This window comes from Nematostella vectensis, chromosome 11, assembly GCF_932526225.1.
Source record: "Nematostella vectensis chromosome 11, jaNemVect1.1, whole genome shotgun sequence".
Lineage (NCBI taxonomy): Eukaryota > Metazoa > Cnidaria > Anthozoa > Actiniaria > Edwardsiidae > Nematostella > Nematostella vectensis.
In genome coordinates, this window is record NC_064044.1 from 16,017,034 (window position 1) to 16,031,523 (window position 14,490).

The 14,490-nt window shown below is 47.1% G+C and overlaps 1 protein-coding gene across 1 annotated transcript; it reads left to right on the forward strand.

Annotated features, from left to right (window-relative positions):
• The first annotated feature begins 368 nt into the window (after positions 1 to 368).
• Positions 369 to 10,810, forward strand: LOC5504642 (sodium/potassium-transporting ATPase subunit beta-1-interacting protein 2). The gene is made up of 8 exons (XM_032372985.2): positions 369 to 572; positions 738 to 875; positions 5,034 to 5,114; positions 5,623 to 5,760; positions 6,164 to 6,205; positions 6,438 to 6,498; positions 6,853 to 6,931; positions 10,404 to 10,810. Exons 1-8 carry the CDS (start codon positions 519 to 521, stop codon positions 10,411 to 10,413), a joined length of 603 nt encoding a protein of 200 aa, XP_032228876.1. The 5' UTR covers positions 369 to 518; the 3' UTR covers positions 10,414 to 10,810.
• The last annotated feature ends 3,680 nt before the right edge of the window (positions 10,811 to 14,490 follow it).

Consider the following 14,490-nt stretch of genomic DNA (forward strand, 5'->3'; position numbering starts at 1 on the left):
GAAAAGAAGAGGGGAGGGGAGGGAGAGGTGAGCTGGTCCGTTGAGGACTTTCACATGTTATTCCCATATAAACAGTGGTATGCTTCTGGATTTAGATTAGATAAAATACTCATCTTTATTTTGGAAAATTTAAGGGCTAAAATTTTAGAAAAAACATTTTTTGAAGTCCAGGGAGCTCATTAACAGGGGCAATGATCTATTTTTTTTTTACATTTCTGTAATTTAGTTAATTTCTAGTTTATTTAGAGGAGCAATGCAGAGAGCTTTTACCTTCTGGTGGCTCTCTTGGTTAATCCAGAAAGTATTGTCAGGTTTCCTGTGGGCATTTTTGCAAAGAGGACTGGGGCGAACTCCTCCCAGATCACTTCCGTCGAAACAAAAGCTTCGATTCTGCATTGAACATAACTCTAAGAAACCCGCAGCCGTTATATTTTTGTGCCAAGGAATGTAGCGATGTAAGCCTGAAACCCCGTGAATATCTCATCTTACGAAGCTGAATCTATCCCTTTGACGTGAACATGGGTTGCTGTAACACACGGAGTGTGCTTCTCTTTATATTAGTTCTACAACTGGTGGGTATCAACGGCCGACGCTGCAAATATTTTTTTTCTCAGTGAACTTCTCATAGAGATAAGCTTGAGTAACCTGTGAAAGAGCTCAATCGCTGCTTATTTTTCGTCGACCAGAAGTGTAGATATATAGTTGTGTAACTCAAGTTTTGTTTGAATTATTTACAGTTGCTTGTTGTCGAAAGACTTGTGTTCGATTTTCTCGGGTTTATGTGGGCTCCGATCATCGCTAACTTCATCCACATCGCTTTTTTGATCATCGGAATTTTCGGAGTGCATCAGTCAAGAGCTCCTTATACCATCACCGTGAGTAGAAATGCAAGAATTGTATTTCCATGTCCTCGTTTTGACCGACTATGTTGCCTGAGTATTGTTGTGCGAAAACTTGTAAAATACACCTAGGTGTTTATATACATTTTGCTCGTGTATCAAAGTCTACCCCTTCCGTTTAACTATACCTATTCATGATACATATTTGATATTCTTTTATTATATTCCATGACAACCCACCTATATAACTAGTTTTACACAATATTTGAGTACAGTGTACAAGTTTTTACCCTGCGAACTCATCATGTCAAATTTTTCCTTTCAAAACAACTCGAATTCGACAAGGCAGGTGTTCCCCGAACCTTTTAATTCTCATGAATTTAGATGAAATAGAAAACTATCAAGCCAAATATGGGGTCAAATGCACTTGCAATACCCGGTGGACTCTGCTACTTTTCATCTTCATTTGCGATTTTTTCATCCTGTACCGTTAACCGCCATGATGTAGTTGAATGCGTCTTGCAGATATTATTGTTTTAGTGTTTTTAGTATTTGAATATACTAAAGTGACGAGTTTTAACAGACGGGTGTATTTACTCTGCTCTTATGGTTTGGGTATCATGTGTTGCTTATAGATTAGTTGTGGAAAGAGTTGATTGTTTTGATGTGTGATTGGTAAGCCATTCAAGTGCCCGTGTCACTTATCCATCAAAGTGCTCCATTCTCAAAAAGTTGAAGGCAGAGTTTAGGGTTGAGTGTTGTGGTACATTTATATTCGTGTTGTATTTCCTTTTATTTCATCAAAGAAGTTTAAAGAGTATGTCATTCATCATACAACCACAGTTTCAGCAGAATGAAAGTTGAGGTTAAAAAATTCAAAAAGGAGAAAGTTGGAGGTGTATCAAATGATTAGTTTCTGCTATCTAACATTTTAATCTCATTTAAAAGTCCCTTGATTCAAGTCCCTTGATTTCTTTGTAGTGTTCTTTTGTTTAGTTTGGTTAATTCTTGTTTCATTGGTATGCAACATTGTGAGTTCTAAAATGAAACAACCACCACACAAGTTAGTTTTGATTGAAATTATTCTTGAAATACTGTCTATAAATTGATCGTTTTTTCTTTCTTAAAAAAACTCTTAGCAAAGTTTTATCACTAAAACATTTCTTAACTATCACAAATTGTTGGTTTGCTAAATTCACTTTTTGATAGCAAATTTTGCAAGTGCACTCACAACTCACAATTTATAACTTTTATTATATTTTTGCCTGTGTCAAATAACCACAAACACAAAGTACTGCTGAGCTACTGTGATTTTATTAGGGATCAATACTGTAGTAGCTATGCATTCTAAAAAGTACTTTTCCATAGAACCTCTCTCTTTACTGAATTGATAAGGATGATACTATTTTAATTGAATTAATAAAGTTTTTACCATATGATAAATTCATTTCCACCTTCATGTATGAATAAAAAGCATCTTTGGAAATGATCTCGACACTGCCCTGCTCATGGTCAGGTAAAGGAGGGGAGGGGGGTGTCTTCCATATTTTACAAGGTCCTTGTCAAATACCAACCAACTATACTAACCAACTATACCAACCAACTATACTAACCAACTATACCAACTAACTATACTAACCAACTATACCAACCAACTATACTAACCAACTATACCAACTAACTATACTAACCAACTATACCAACTAACTATACTAACCAACTATACCAACTAACTATACTAACCAACTATACCAACTAACTATACTAACCAACTATACCAACTAACTATACTAACCAACTATACCAACTAACTATACTAACCAACTATACCAACTAACTATACTAACCAACTATACCAACCAACTATACTAACCAACTATACCAACTAACTATACTAACCAACTATACCAACCAACTATACTAACCAACTATACCAACTAACTATACTAACCAACTATACCAACTAACTATACCAACTAACTATACCAACCAACTATACCAACTAACTATACCAACCAACTATACTAACCAACTATACCAACTAACTATACTAACCAACTATACCAACTAACTATACCAACCAACTATACCAACTAACTATACCAACTAACTATACCAACCAACTATACCAACTAACTATACCAACTAACTATACCAACTAACTTACCAGCCAACTATACCAACTAACTATACCAACCAACTTACCAGCCAACTACACCAACCAACTATACCATATACCAGCCAACTATACCAACCAACTAACTAGCCAACTATACCAACCAACTATTCCAACCAACTATACCAACCAACTATACCAACCAACTATACCAACCAACTATACCAACCAACTATACCAACCAACTATACCAGCCAACTATACCAGCCAACTATACCAACCAACTATACCAACCAACTATACCAACCAACTATACCAGCCAACTATACCAACCTACTATACCAGCAACTATACCAGCCAACTATACCAACCAACTTACCAGCCAACTATACCAACCATTGAACAGAAGATTATGTGACAGATACCATTAGAAACGATTGTGGTGGATTCAGGGGTAGTTATATAGCGAATATAGTGTATTATAGTGGCAAACATGTGAAAACTTGGATATTTTCATACAGGGGAATATCTGTCAACTTACCCACATTAGGCGGGATAGATTTTCAAGATTTTGAACCATTTCTCAAGCCTAATTATCTTGAAAATATCCATATGTTTACTGTATTCTCCCGCATTAGCTATCTTGGTACTTCTGATACATTTGCTGTATTTTCTCAAGGTTGACAGCTATGCCAGGGGTGCAGGATTATAATCTACTAAGAAGAACAATCTTTTTTTTCATATTAATATTTCTAATAGCCTCAATTTTGTCGGATTGCAATATTTCTGAAGCCTCTACATGCTTTATTTATGTTGTTATTGTTGATACTAGTGACTTCAAACAAGGAGATTATCCAAGTCTGGGTGTAATCCCTTTGAATAACCCAACAATGGCAAGCAATGTAAAGTGATATTTATTTGCAAGACCTGTCAACCAATTATGGATTATTTTCTTAACGGGGAGATAAAAGGTTATCTGTAGTGTTTGCATTCCCTCCTACATGTGGAATTTAAACATGAATGAGTCTATTCATGCATATAAAGAATTGAAGTAACAAAATTATAATCTGAATAATTTTGGTGACAGTTTTTTTATCTTGTAAGAGGGTGCTTCTCTCCAAAGAATATTTTTCTGTTTATGGTGTTTAGCTAGTAGCATGATAAACCTGTTAACCTTTTACTGACAAAAGAATGCAATTCATTGAAGTCTTTTCCTGTTTACATTGTGATCCTACAATAACTATTCAAAAAAAGTTAGATTTTCTTTTTATTATTTGAGAAACTATATTGCCACAAGTCACAGGGCTTCTGGAATTACGCGCTTGTGCGGAAGCGCGTAATTTGGCTTTCTCTGTGTAATACGCGTAATCCAAGGCCTAGGACTAATAATAAAATACCTTTTTTAATTGGCTGGTGGCTAGGAGCCAATGAAAACACGCCTAAGATATTTTCGCACCAAAAAATAAACCTCTTTCAATTTATTTTGTGCTTTCCTTCGGTACAAAATGTAGTTTGGGCGTAACAGTTGATATTCCATGTAATTTAGCACAAAATTCAGTAAAGAATCCCGTAAAGAATTTTGATTTTTAAAGAATATATTGCAAAATCCCGCATAATTTAACGCATAATGATTGATTTTCCGCGTAATTTAGCAAAGAATCCTGCATAATTTTGTGTTTTTTTTCCGCGTAATTCCAGAAGCCCTGAAGTCAAGTAACTACCACTTTGGCTATTCCAAGAAATGCTACTGATTTCCAAAATGCTAAAACCCCTTCTCAGTTTCGTCAATCAAATTGCGCATTTGAATGGAACACTTTTTGTCCCCTGATTGCTGGACATCTGGCATCGCAGTGAGAAGACTTGTTTGGAAGCCAATTGTAGGTCAATAAAAAAGCTTTTAAACGGGAGATGGAGACCAATATGCAGTATTTTGTCTCTTGGATTTAAAAAGATTGAGGTCATGGATTACACAAAATCACAGTAGGCTTATTGTCACATTAAACTCTGGGAATAAGGGTGCAAGCTGTGCGATGCAAAATACTGATAAAGACTGATTGATAATATTGATTCCTTTGCAGTATGCTGTGTGGTGTTTGATCTGGTTTGCACTCAATCTCACCATCATTGCCCTCTACTTGGAAATCGGAGAAATCACACATGTGAGTACAATACACGTGTTTCCATGTGCAAGCCTGTTTACCAGGAATGGGGTGGGGGAGGTGTTGTTTACCCATTTAGCAAATCATTTCTCTAAGGTATCTGCTTTTGCTAGCCTGCTGTGTTACTAATATTCTTTCATTTGAGTGGAAACTCCAGTCGAGTGGGAAATTTCTTCGGAACCCCTCAAACAACACCTCCCTCCCTTTGTTTTTTCTTTCTGTGTTATGTAGAAACATGAAAATGACACCTTTCAATACAGAACAAAATCATCGTCCATAAATAAGCTATTAATTATTTGTCACTTTCTTTTATACTGAATTATGTGTCATGAAACACTAAAATATCCATGCTAAACCCCCTACAAATTTTACAAAAAAAAACTGTTGAAAAACATAAAAATAGTAAGAATGGAATTTTTACTGCATGCTAATACCCACACCTACATTATTATGATTCAAAAAATGTTGTTCACGTAATTATATGTATACTTTGCCCTCTGATTCGCAGCGAGATGATTGGTTGAGTCTCAAGACAAGCCATATCAGCTGGTGGTCCTCTAATGGTTTGGGATGTAACAAGACGGCCAGCAACTCCACCCTCCCCGCAGATGCCCAGACTGCACCTGGCTGTACTCTCAGATTTGAGGTGAGTTTTGAGATTTGAGGTGAATTTGCTTAAGCACACCATCAAGGTACTTTGTTGAAAAAGTTAAGAAACCGCCTTTCACCTCCTTCTCCTGACCCTCATGCTCTCTCCCCTCCCTTCTTCTCCTCCCTTTTCTTCCTTCTCCTTCCTTCTCCTTCCTTGTCCTTCCTTCTCTTTCCTTCTCCTTCCTTCTCCTTCCTTTTTCTTGTCCTTCCTTGTCCTCCCCTATCCTTCCTTCTCCTCTCCTTCCTTGTCCTTCCCTTCCTCATTTTTCTCTTCTCCCTCTTCCTCCTCTCCTTCTTTCCCCCCTCCTTTTCCTCCCCTTCCTCTTCCACCTTCCCTTCCTCCATCTTCCCCCCCTCGTCCTTCTTTTCCAACTTTCTAATGCTCTACTCTCTTGCAGTATGTAGAATCAATCCAGTGCGGGGCAGAGTGCATCCTCAGTGTGAGTAAGAGAAAATGAACAATTAAACCATCCGCTTGCATCCGTTATTACTGGACCAGCAAGGCTGACTGGTTAAACCAGCTCTTTGCACAGGGCTTCTCCAAACTCAGTCTCTGGAATGCCGCAACACCTTTCTTGACCTTGCCGTAGTTAATAAGTGTTCCCTGGCACCTAGGGGATCCACTTTGATGAGCAGGACTAAAAATGTGATTGGTTGATCTTCTTTTGTCAGTTTATTGGATTCTGGTTGGCATGCTGGTTCGTGAGGACTTACCGAGAAGATGACGACCATTGTAAGTTGATATAATATGAATATGGATAGTTGTGTTACGATCATCTCAAGAAGAGCAAGCTTTTGTAGAGAACAGCTTACAGGCTCTTAGCCAGGATTTGATGGGGAAGCAAGGGAAGGAGCAATTTGTTGATAAATACTTAAATGTAAAGTACTTGAAAGGGAGGGGCGGAGCGCAACCCCTTAAGAATGTCACCCTAACCTTTCAGATAGGAGTATGCCCCCCACCCCCACCCCCAGCGTAGTAAACTTGAGCCTGGAACCACGTTTTTGCAAAGCAGAGCTCGTGTCAGAGGCTCAAAACTCTCTGCGGCTATCGGCGAATTTGTAAAAATAATTTGTTTCTTTTTTTTAGTTGATTACATCGGCGGGTTTGACAGCTACTCTGCCTACCAGCCACCTACCAAGTCCTCACGAATGCAGATGCAGCCAATGTGAGTAGACTTGACCTGGTAAAGCCTTTCACTTGGCGTGTTTTCCACTGCACAAGGAGACTTATCATCCTCTTCTCCCCGGGACAATGAAGGCTCACATGTTCCTGGGCGTTACCCCCTCACTACCGCGCACATGTTCCCGGGCGTTAATCGCTCACTCACTTCCGCGCACATGTCCCTGTGCGTTACCCGCTCACTCACTACCGCACACATGGTCCCGGGCGTTACCCGCTCACTACCGCGCACATTTTCCCAGGCGTTACTCGCTCACTCACTTCCGCGCACATGTTCCTGGGCGTTACCCGCTCACTACCGTTCACATGTTCCCAGGCGTTAATCGCTCACTCACTTCCGCGCACATGTTCCCAGGCGTTGCTCACTCACTTCCGCGCACATGTTCCTGGGCGTTACCCGCTCACTACCGCGCACATGTTCCCAGGCGTTACTCGCTCACTCACTTCCGCGCACATGTTCCCAGGCGTTACCTGCTCACTCACTTCCGCGCACATGTTCCTGGGCGTTACTCGCTCACTCACTTCCGCGCACATGTTCCCAGGCGTTACTCGCTCACTCACTACCGCACACATGTTCCTGGGCGTTACCCGCTCACTACCGCACACATGTTCCTGGGCGTTGCCCGCTCACTACCGCACACATGTTCCTGGGCGTTACCTGCTCACTCACTTCCGCGCACATGTTCCTGGGCATTACCCGCTCACTCACTTTCGCACACATGTTCCCGGGCGTTACCCGCTCACTACCGTTCACATGTTCCTGGGCGTTACTCGCTCACTACCGCGCACATGTTCCCATGCGTTACTCGCTCACTTTCGCGCACATGTTCCTGGGCGTTACCCGCTCACTACCGCGCACATGTTCCTGGGCGTTACCCGCTCACTACCGTATACATGTTCCCAGGCGTTACCCGCTCACTACCGTTCACATGTTCCCGGGCGTTACCCGCTCACTACCGTTCACATGTCCCCAGGCGTTACCCGCTCACTACCGTGCACACGTTCTCAGGCGTTACCCGCTCACTACCGCGCACATGTTCTCAGGCGTTACCCGCTCACTACCGCGCACATGTTCCCATGCGTTACTCGCTCACTTTCGCGCACATGTTACTGGGCGTTATACGCTCACTACCGCGCACATGTTCCCAGGCGTTACTCGCTTACTCACTTCCGCGCACATGTTCCCAGGCGTTACCTGTTCACTCACTTCCGCGCACATGTTCCTGGGCATTACCCGCTCACTCACTTTCGCACACATGGTCCCGGCGTTACCCGCTCACTACCGCACACATGTTCCTGGGCGTTACCCGCTCACTACCGTATACATGTTCCCAGGCGTTACCCGCTCACTACCGTTCACATGTTCCCGGGCGTTACCCGCTCACTACCGTGCACATGTTCCCAGGCGTTACTCGCTCACTACCGTGCACATGTTCCCGGGCGTTACTCGCTCACTACCGTGCACATGTTCCCGGGCGTTACTCGCTCACTACCGTGCACATGTTCCCAGGCGTTACCCGCTCACTACCGCGCACATGTTCCTGGGCGTTACTCGCTCACTACCGTGCACATGTTCCCGGGCGTTACCCGCTCACTACCGTTCACATGTTCCTGGGCGTTACCCGCTCACTACCGTGCACATGTTCCCAGGCGTTACTCACTCACTACCGTTCACATGTTCCCGGGCGTTACTCGCTCACTACCGTGCACATGTTCCCAGGCGTTACCCGCTCACTACCGTTCACATGTTTCCAGGCGTTACCCGCTCACTACCGTGCACATGTTCCCAGGCGTTACTCGCTCACTCACTACCGCACACATGTTCCTGGGCGTTACCCGCTCACTACCGCACACATGTTCCTGGGCGTTGCCCGCTCACTACCGCACACATGTTCCTGGGCGTTACCTGCTCACTCACTTCCGCGCACATGTTCCTGGGCATTACCCGCTCACTACCGTTCACATGTTCCTGGGCGTTACTCGCTCACTACCGCGCACATGTTCCTGGGCGTTACCCGCTCACTACCGCGCACATGTTCCTGTGCGTTACCCGCTCACTACCGTATACATGTTCCCAGGCGTTACCCGCTCACTACCGTTCACATGTTCCCGGGCGTTACCCGCTCACTACCGTTCACATGTCCCCAGGCGTTACCCGCTCACTACCGTGCACACGTTCTCAGGCGTTACCCGCTCACTACCGCGCACATGTTCTCAGGCGTTACCCACTCACTACCGCGCACATGTTCCCATGCGTTACTCGCTCACTTTCGCGCACATGTTACTGGGCGTTATACGCTCACTACCGCGCACATGTTCCCAGGCGTTACTCGCTCACTCACTTCCGCGCACATGTTCCCAGGCGTTACTCGCTTACTCACTTCCGCGCACATGTTCCCAGGCGTTACCTGTTCACTCACTTCCGCGCACATGTTCCTGGGCATTACCCGCTCACTCACTTTCGCACACATGGTCCCGGCGTTACCCGCTCACTACCGCACACATGTTCCTGGGCGTTACCCGCTCACTACCGTATACATGTTCCCAGGCGTTACCCGCTCACTACCGTTCACATGTTCCCGGGCGTTACCCGCTCACTACCGTGCACATGTTCCCAGGCGTTACTCACTCACTACCGTTCACATGTTCCCGGGCGTTACTCGGTCACTACCGTGCACATGTTCCCAGGCGTTACCCGCTCACTACCGTTCACATGTTCCCAGGCGTTACCCGCTCACTACCGTGCACATGTTCCCGGGCGTTACTCGCTCACTACCGTGCACATGTTCCCGGGCGTTACTCGCTCACTACCGTGCACATGTTCCCGGGCGTTACCCGCTCACTACCGTTCACATGTTCCCAGGCGTTACCCGCTCACTACCGTTCACATGTTCCTGGGCGTTACTCGCTTACTACCGTGTACATGTTCCCGGGCGTTACCCGCTCACTACCGTGCACATGTTCCCAGACCCGCTCACTACCGTTCACATGTTCCTGGGCGTTACCCGCTCACTACCGTTCACATGTTCCCGGGCGTTACTCGCTTACTACCGTGTACATGTTCCCGGGCGTTACCCGCTCACTACCGTGCACATGTTCCCGGGCGTTACTTGCTCACTACCGTGCACATGTTCCCGGGCGTTACTCGCTCACTACCGTGCACATGTTCCCAGGCGTTACTCGCTCACTACCGTTCACATGTTCCTGGGCGTTACCCGCTCACTACCGTTCACATGTTCCTGGGCGTTACCCGCTCACTACCGTTCACATGTTCCTGGGCGTTACCCGCTCACTGCCGCGTCAGGAGTCGCTTCTCCCATATCTTAATAATCGTGGTCTTGAGGTATTGTTAACGAGTAACCTTGGTGAGAATATAGTAACAGAGAGGAATATAGAATATAGTAGTATAGTATAGGATATAGTATTTCCTAACTCTCTTTACTAATTTTTGCCCACAGCACATCGTAAGAAGCTAAACGACAATGTCGGCATTACCTTATTATCGGGAGAGCCTGGGACAAGCACTCTTTGGACATTATTTAACGCGATACCGGGACGACGTATTGATGACGTGTTGTTGATTGACCTCGTGGTGCCCTTGGCAATGGTCAGCTTAAATATCCTCTGTTTTCTTGGGTTTCCTGTGGCTGTTTGTGGTCTTGTAGAATTAGGAATTGAATGCACAGAGAAGAAAGTTGATAAGAGTTGACTTCATTGGTTGTCGTTCAAAAGCCAATGACAAAATAAGGTCAGGGATGACCGAGTCTAAAAGAGCTAAGGAATACAGATACCATTTTAGAAGACAAGCTGTAACAAATGACTCTAGTAATATAGATTATGTAGCTAAATAAGATACTCAAACGAACCCAGCAAGCGGTGGTTTCATCCTCCCTCACGCGTGCACGCCCCGAAGATGCTAACACACCCGTCAGTGCGGAGCTCTGAGCTCCCCCCTGACAGGGGATAGAGGGGTGAGTTCCCCCCTTACAGGGGACGGAGGGGTGAGTTCCCCCCTGACAGGGGATGGAGGGGTTAGTTCCCCCCTGACAGGGGATGAAGGGGTGAGTTCCCCCCTGACAGGGGATGGTGGGATGGAGGGGTGAGTTCCCCCCTGACAGGGGATGGTGGAGCGGAGGGGTGAGTTCCCCCCTGACAGGGGATGGTGGGGCGGAGGGGTGAGTTACCCCTGACAGGGAATGGTTGGATGGAGGGGTGAGTTCCCCCCTGAAAGGGGGTGGAGGGGTGAGTTCCCCCTGACAGGGGGTGGAGGGGTGAGTTCCCCCCTGACAGGGGGTGGAGGGGTGAGTTCCCCCCTGACAGGGGGTGGAGGGGTGAGTTCCCCCCTGACAGGGGATGGAGGGGTGAGTTCCCCCCCCGACAGGGGATGGTGGGATGGAGGGGTGAGTTCCCCCCTGACAGGGAATGGTGGGATGGAGGGGTGAGTTCCCCCCTGACAGGGGATGGTGGGATGGAGGGGTGAGTTCCCCCCTGACAGGGGATGGTGGGGTGGAGGGGTGAGTTCCCCCCTGACAGGGGATGGAGGGGTGAGTTCCCCCCTGACAGGGGATGAAGGGGTGAGTTCCCCCCTGACAGGGGATGAAGGGGTGAGTTCCCCCCTGACAGGGGATGGTGGGATGGAGGGGTGAGTTCCCCCCTTACAGGGGATGGAGGGGTGAGTTCCCCCCTGACAGGGGATGGAGGGGTGAGTTCCCCCCTGACAGGGGATGGAGGGGTGAGTTCCCCCCTGACAGGGGATGGAGGGGTGAGTTCCCCCCTGACAGGGGATGGTGGGATGGAGGGGAGAGTTCCCCCCTGACAGGGGATGGTGGGATGGAGGGGTGAGTTCCCCCCTGACAGGGGATGGTGGAGCGGAGGGGTGAGTTCCCCCCTGACAGGGGATGGTGGGGCGGAGGGGTGAGTTACCCCTGACAGGGAATGGTGGGATGGAGGGGTGAGTTCCCCCCTGAAAGGGGGTGGAGGGGTGAGTTCCCCCCTGACAGGGGGTGGAGGGGTGAGTTCCCCCCTGACAGGGGGTGGAGGGGTGAGTTCCCCCCTGACATGGGATGGTGGGTGGAGGGGTGAGTTCCCCCCTGACAGGGATGGTGGGGCGGAGGGGTGAGTTCCCCCCCCGACAGGGGATGGTGGGTGGAGGGGTGAGTTCCCCCCTGACAGGGGATGGAGGGATGAGTTCCCCCCCGACAGGGGATGGTGGGTGGAGGGGTGAGTTCCCCCCTGACAGGGGTGGAGGGGTGAGTTCCCCCCTGACAGGGGACGGAGGGGTGAGTTCCCCCCTGACAGGGGATGGTGGGGCGGAGGGGTGAGTTCCCCCCTGACAGGGGATGGTGTGGCAGAGGGGTGAGTTCCCCCCTGACAAGGGATGGTGGGGCGGAGGGTTGAGTTCCCCCCTGACAGAGATGGTGGGGCGGAGGGTTAAGTTCCCCCCTGAAAATGGATGGTGGGGCGGAGAGGTGAGTTCTCCCCTGACAGGGGGTGGAGGGGTGAGTTCCCCCCTGACATGGGATGGAGGGGTGAGTTCCCCCCTGGCAGGGGATGGTGGGGTGGAGGGGTGAGTTCCCCCCTGACAGGGATGGTGGGGTGGAGGGGTGAGTTCCCCCCTGACAGGGGATGGTGGGTGGAGGGGTGAGTTCCCCCCTGACAGGGATGGTGGGGCGGAGGGGTGAGTTCCCCCCTGACAGGGGATGGTGGGGCGGAGGGGTGAGTTCCCGCCTGACAGGGGATGGTGGGGTGGAGGGTTGAGTTCCCCCCTGACAGGGATGGAGGGGTGAGTTCCCTTCCTGACAGGGGATGGAGGGGTGAGTTCCCCCCTGACAGGGGATGGTGGGATGAGGGGTGAGTTCCCTCCTGACAGGGATGGTGGGGCTCTGGCACGGCTCAAGATGGATTGCTGTAATTGCTGAGAGCTGGAAAACGGTCAACCATGCGGAATAACCAAAATCACTAATGGTTTATTAAATGAAGTTTGATCTTTTAGAAAAATACAATATTGTGAACACCTAACATCAATAAAATAGTACTTTTAAATCTTTGTGCGGGCTGAACGTTTACTTAAACTTTGAAATTGTATATAATAAGCAAACTAGATCCTTCGCATATAATCCATTTAACGTAAAAATAGTTCCTTCCTTTTTATTACACTAGGGTGAAGTATACGGGGAGACTACGTTGTTACACACATTTTCATATTTTATTCAACTTTCTCAGTTTTTGCCTGCATGTGTTGCCGCGTGGCCGTAGCGCGCGAGGGAGGACGAAACCACACCGAGTATTCAGATTATGCTACTTAACCAAGTGGTTCCGCTCGCTCGCAGTCCTAACCATGAGTTGGCCGCTTGGTTGATCGCGGGCGAATTTCAAAATATATATAAATTGTAATACGTGTAAAATAGGGGAAACATCCTTGTAAAAGCAATAACATACGGTTCATTTTGTCATTGTGGCTCATTTATACCTTGCTAGGATACAGAGTTTCTATCTCTACAACGACACGGTGAGAATAGAGACCGCAGAAACTGTTTGGGTCGGCCCTTTATGCCGTAACCACGCATTAAAAAAGGCTACGTCAAGAATTTCTCGTGAGACAAGGATTACCTACGCAAAAGGGTCAATGAAACTGTGTTTTTAGATGGTTGTTTAAAAATTTCATCGCATTTGTTCTCTTCTAATATTGAACGAAAGCAATAGCAAAGGTGCTTCTGAATAGGTATCGGACGTTATGAACACCGACCTGCCTTTCAAGGTACTATTAGGCAAGTAATATAATAGATTTAAGTGTTATTACAAATGGATGTGTACCCAGTGTTTTATCGCTTGCCTCTTTTATATGTCAAAGCTCACATTCGTCATATCAAAGAAAAAATGGTTCTTCATCGTCCAGCTTTTTTATTGTGAGACGCGCGCTACCGTGGCCACCAATACAAAGTGTTATAGTGCGACGCGCGCTACCGTGGCCACCAATGCAAAGACCCTGTCCCCACGTATCCGGTTTTGTTTGAAAACGCACCCTTTTTGTTCCGTTTTCAGAAAGATCCGCGTCCCACGAAGCGTTTGATACGACCCGTCCCCACGAGAACGCAGAAACGATACGAAAACAAGCTCTACAGCGCATGCGTACTCGTTCGCCAAGTGGACTGGACCTAAGTTATCACACCATCGTTTTCGAAAGGTTCCGTCTACGTCCGTCCCCACGGCACCGTTTTAAAATCATTCCGTTATCGGTCATCGTTTAAGCGTGGACGATACCCGTAACCGTAACAAAAAAGTTGCGTTTTCAAACGAAAACGGATACGTGGCGACGGGGTCAAAGTGTTATAGTACGACGCGCGCTACCGTGGCCACCAAAACAAAGTGTTATAGTGCGACGTGCGCTACCGTGGCCACCAATACAAAGTGTTATAGTACGACGCGTGCTACCGTGGCCACCAATACAAAGTGTTATAGTGCGACGCGCGCTACCGTGGCCACCAATACAAAGTGTTATAGTGCGACGCGCGCTACCGTAGCCACCAATACAAAGTGTTTAGTATG

Excerpts from the sequence above, each read along its gene's own strand:
- LOC5504642 (XM_032372985.2), top strand. The coding sequence starts at position 519 with ATGGGTTGCTGTAACACACGGAGTGTGCTTCTCTTTATATTAGTTCTA. Across the intron at positions 573-737 it reads TTATATTAGTTCTACAACTG|TTGCTTGTTGTCGAAAGACT; the intron begins GTGGGTATCAAC and ends AATTATTTACAG. Across the intron at positions 6,499-6,852 it reads CCGAGAAGATGACGACCATT|TTGATTACATCGGCGGGTTT; the intron begins GTAAGTTGATAT and ends TCTTTTTTTTAG.